We start from the raw sequence: 3,059 nt of genomic DNA, 5'->3' as shown, positions 1-3,059 counted from the left end.
ATTTTCCGTTTGTATCTATTAAAGTGAAAAAACAGTTTACTGTAGATCTTCTTCTTTATTAAATTGCAAAACATCTTGTTCTCGAATATTTTTCATACCTTGAGTTATGCTATTATTGATTTTAGATTCTTTTGCCACGGTATCAATTATCTCGATATAATCCGTAGAAGGGTAAGGTTCCGTTGAAGTGATGCCTTGCCGTGTACCGAAAATCTCATCGCCAAGTGCTACAGTTGTCCCGATAGTCTTAGTACTCTGAAAGTCCGCGAACGCGTTAGAGTTCGTCGGTATCGAGGACGAGTGCGTCCGACTTTCATCCTTCTGCGTGAAATCTAGCAACGGTGACTCCTCAAAATTTATTGAATCTTCAACGTTTCCGGAAGATTCGTCTATGTGTAAAGGTGCGCTAGAGCCCTCAGCCACGTTAGCGCTAGAGGACAGGTCGTTATACGGGTGCTCGTAATTGCTTGGGAACCGATCAGGGCTGGAAATTCCGTAGCTGCTGGGAAAATTTTGATTAGTTTGACTCACGTCAGATCCACTCAATCCCGTTACATCATAAAGTTCTTCGTTATTAGATACTCCCGAAGTATGACCGTGAGACACTTGAGTGCCGCTGGAAGACAAATCATTATGTGCCACATTATTTTGATTTTGAACATTTTGAACATTTTCGAATTCTCCGTTGCTTATACTAGGATTAGTATATCCTAATTCTTGTGAAACAATTCCTCCACTTGAATGAGTCAAAGGACCTGGATACACATATTGTTCGTTATGTCCACCGTTGAAAGTAGGTTCTGCTATCGTTGATGCACTATTGGAAATTGATAACGTCGGTGAGTTAAGATGTCCTGAGTTTTCATGGGGAATGACTTGTACAGGTTGTTTAAAATTGACTGCTTTAAAGAGCGGTGGCATTGCTCCAGGAAACAGATGCGGGTTTGGCAACAGGTTAAAAGGACCGTTCTGTCCAATATTGGGTAATGGTGGCGCGAAAGAGAAGTCCGGAGCTCGGACTTCTTGCGAGGCAGCATGATAAGCGTCATGAGGTATTTCGTGATTTGTAGGCAGGTATCTGTCACCTGGCGATTCAAGTGGCGGTGATGCATACGAAGCGCTTCCTACATGTCCGTCATGTCCTTGTTGCGTGTCCTGTATCGGCACCCAAGGGATTCTGTTGCAAGAACTGCAATTCTTGATTTGAACCGGAGCAGGATATCCCGAATAAACGTTGGGAAGATGATTGAGAGAGGTCGGAGGAAGAGGTGGTTTCTCATAATCCACAGGTGGAGGACCATTGTAGGATTGACCGAATTTTGCGACTTCAGGCTGCGGAGGCAGTAGCGACGGCGGCGGTGGTGGCGGTTGTGGTTGTGGTTGTGGTGAAGAATCAGAACTGAAGGGATTCAAAAAGTTCATCAGCTGTTGGAAGTATCCTGGCTGTGGGGTTGGCTGATAATTCGCCAATCTTGGAATTCTGCCCGGATAAGATTTTGATAGAGGCGGTGGAATAAGATATTCGTTGATTCTGCGAACGCGACGAACATTGTACTGTCTACTCCAAGCATTCTGGTTAGCAAAAGCCCCGTTGATTATGTAGATTATCAACAGTAAAAATGGCAAGACCTGCAACATGAGACCATTGCTAGTAAGAAAATGTTATTAATGCCTTTTCGATAGAACATACTCGACTTTTCCAATATTTTTTTGTTGCTTATAATATGATACCATTGTGTTCCTTAATGTCTGACATTTTGATTAAACAAATTTTTAACAATATATTCACTTTTATGAAAGTTATAAATAATCGAACTAAATTGAGTATGCCATACATCAATGTGTTGTTTTCATAACAAGAGGCGTTTAAGATAAAAATGTTACTAATTGAAAATAATTTTGTTGTATCACAAATTATTTTATTATAATCAAGAAATAATAATACTGGAAGTAAAATCTTTGCTTTAAAATAATTTAACAAAGTATTCGTCCAAATCCAAATTTTCACTACATAGCCTTAAGTAAAAATGAGAAACGCAAATGTTTATTAAAGTAGATGAATGCATGCTAGCAATTGTTTTTCTCTTTCTCATTATGCTAGGTATCATTTGTCCAACGAAATCTCGTTCGCATTATATTATTATGTACACTTTCCGCAACAGTCAATGACGTGATGGAGAACAGCGTGCGGAGAAGCGAACTGGGTCGCACCATGAGAATCATTCTAAGCCACCGCGGATTATGTATGCCGTGAAACTAGACGCCTTCTCCCTTGTTATTCCAGAATGGAGTCCTCGTTGAACTCGGTTTTCCTCTCCTTAGTCCTAAATTCAGCTGATTACCCCGCTTTAATACGCCGCATGCAATTTACGTACGTGTAAGGAACGAACAATATTAGCGCGCCGCAAAAATCATTTAGTCGCAAAACGGCTAACAATTGGTTTGTGTTTCAAGTGCCACAAATCATATGCTCCCGTCACGTTCGTAATCTTCAGGTTTCATATTCGCTTAACGAATTGTTAAACTAACTATTATTAGATTTTATACGGCGCTCTTTATGTATCCCTATAATTCCAAAATTGGCTTTCAAATCGAGTGAAAACTCGCGCAATTGTCATTCGAGATTCTAAGATTCTAAGATTCTAAGATTCTTCGACCTCTTTAACCGACATAGAACTTCACAACCATCATCTTTCTCAAGAAATTCTAAGTTAACCAATCATTATCGACAGCAAAAGGTCATAAGGTATCCGAATGCAATATTACTATAAGATCAAGATTGTGCCACGAGAAAGGATCACGAATTCAATTCCAGTAGAATTACTTCAATCGATTACTCAATTATTCAATTGTATTTGTATAGAATAATTACCTAATAATTATATTTGAAGACAAAAATTTAAAACTTTAACGTATTTTGTATTTCTATATCATTTCTTAATCAATTTCTTATTTAATTATTATGGCGCATTTATTCTGAGATTATATAATTTCTACGATATAATATTCGAGTCATTACAATGAATATTTTCCATGAATACATTCAAATGTAATGATAG

General features: G+C 38.5%; 1 protein-coding gene across 1 annotated transcript in view; it reads right to left on the bottom strand.

Annotated features, from left to right (window-relative positions):
- Positions 1–3,059, bottom strand: part of LOC108745437 (transcription factor SFL2) — an 11,817-nt gene that overhangs the window by 2,365 nt on the left and 6,393 nt on the right. Inside the window, exon 2 of the mRNA XM_018481596.1 lies at positions 99–1,629. Coding sequence (XP_018337098.1) covers positions 99–1,629 — 1,531 coding nt within the window. The remainder of the gene's footprint in view (positions 1–98; positions 1,630–3,059) is intronic.

The sequence above is a fragment of the Trachymyrmex septentrionalis genome, unplaced genomic scaffold (genome assembly GCF_001594115.1).
Source record: "Trachymyrmex septentrionalis isolate Tsep2-gDNA-1 unplaced genomic scaffold, Tsep1.0 scaffold14, whole genome shotgun sequence".
Classification (NCBI taxonomy): Eukaryota; Metazoa; Arthropoda; class Insecta; order Hymenoptera; family Formicidae; genus Trachymyrmex; species Trachymyrmex septentrionalis.
This window is presented reverse-complemented; position numbering and strand designations above follow the sequence as displayed.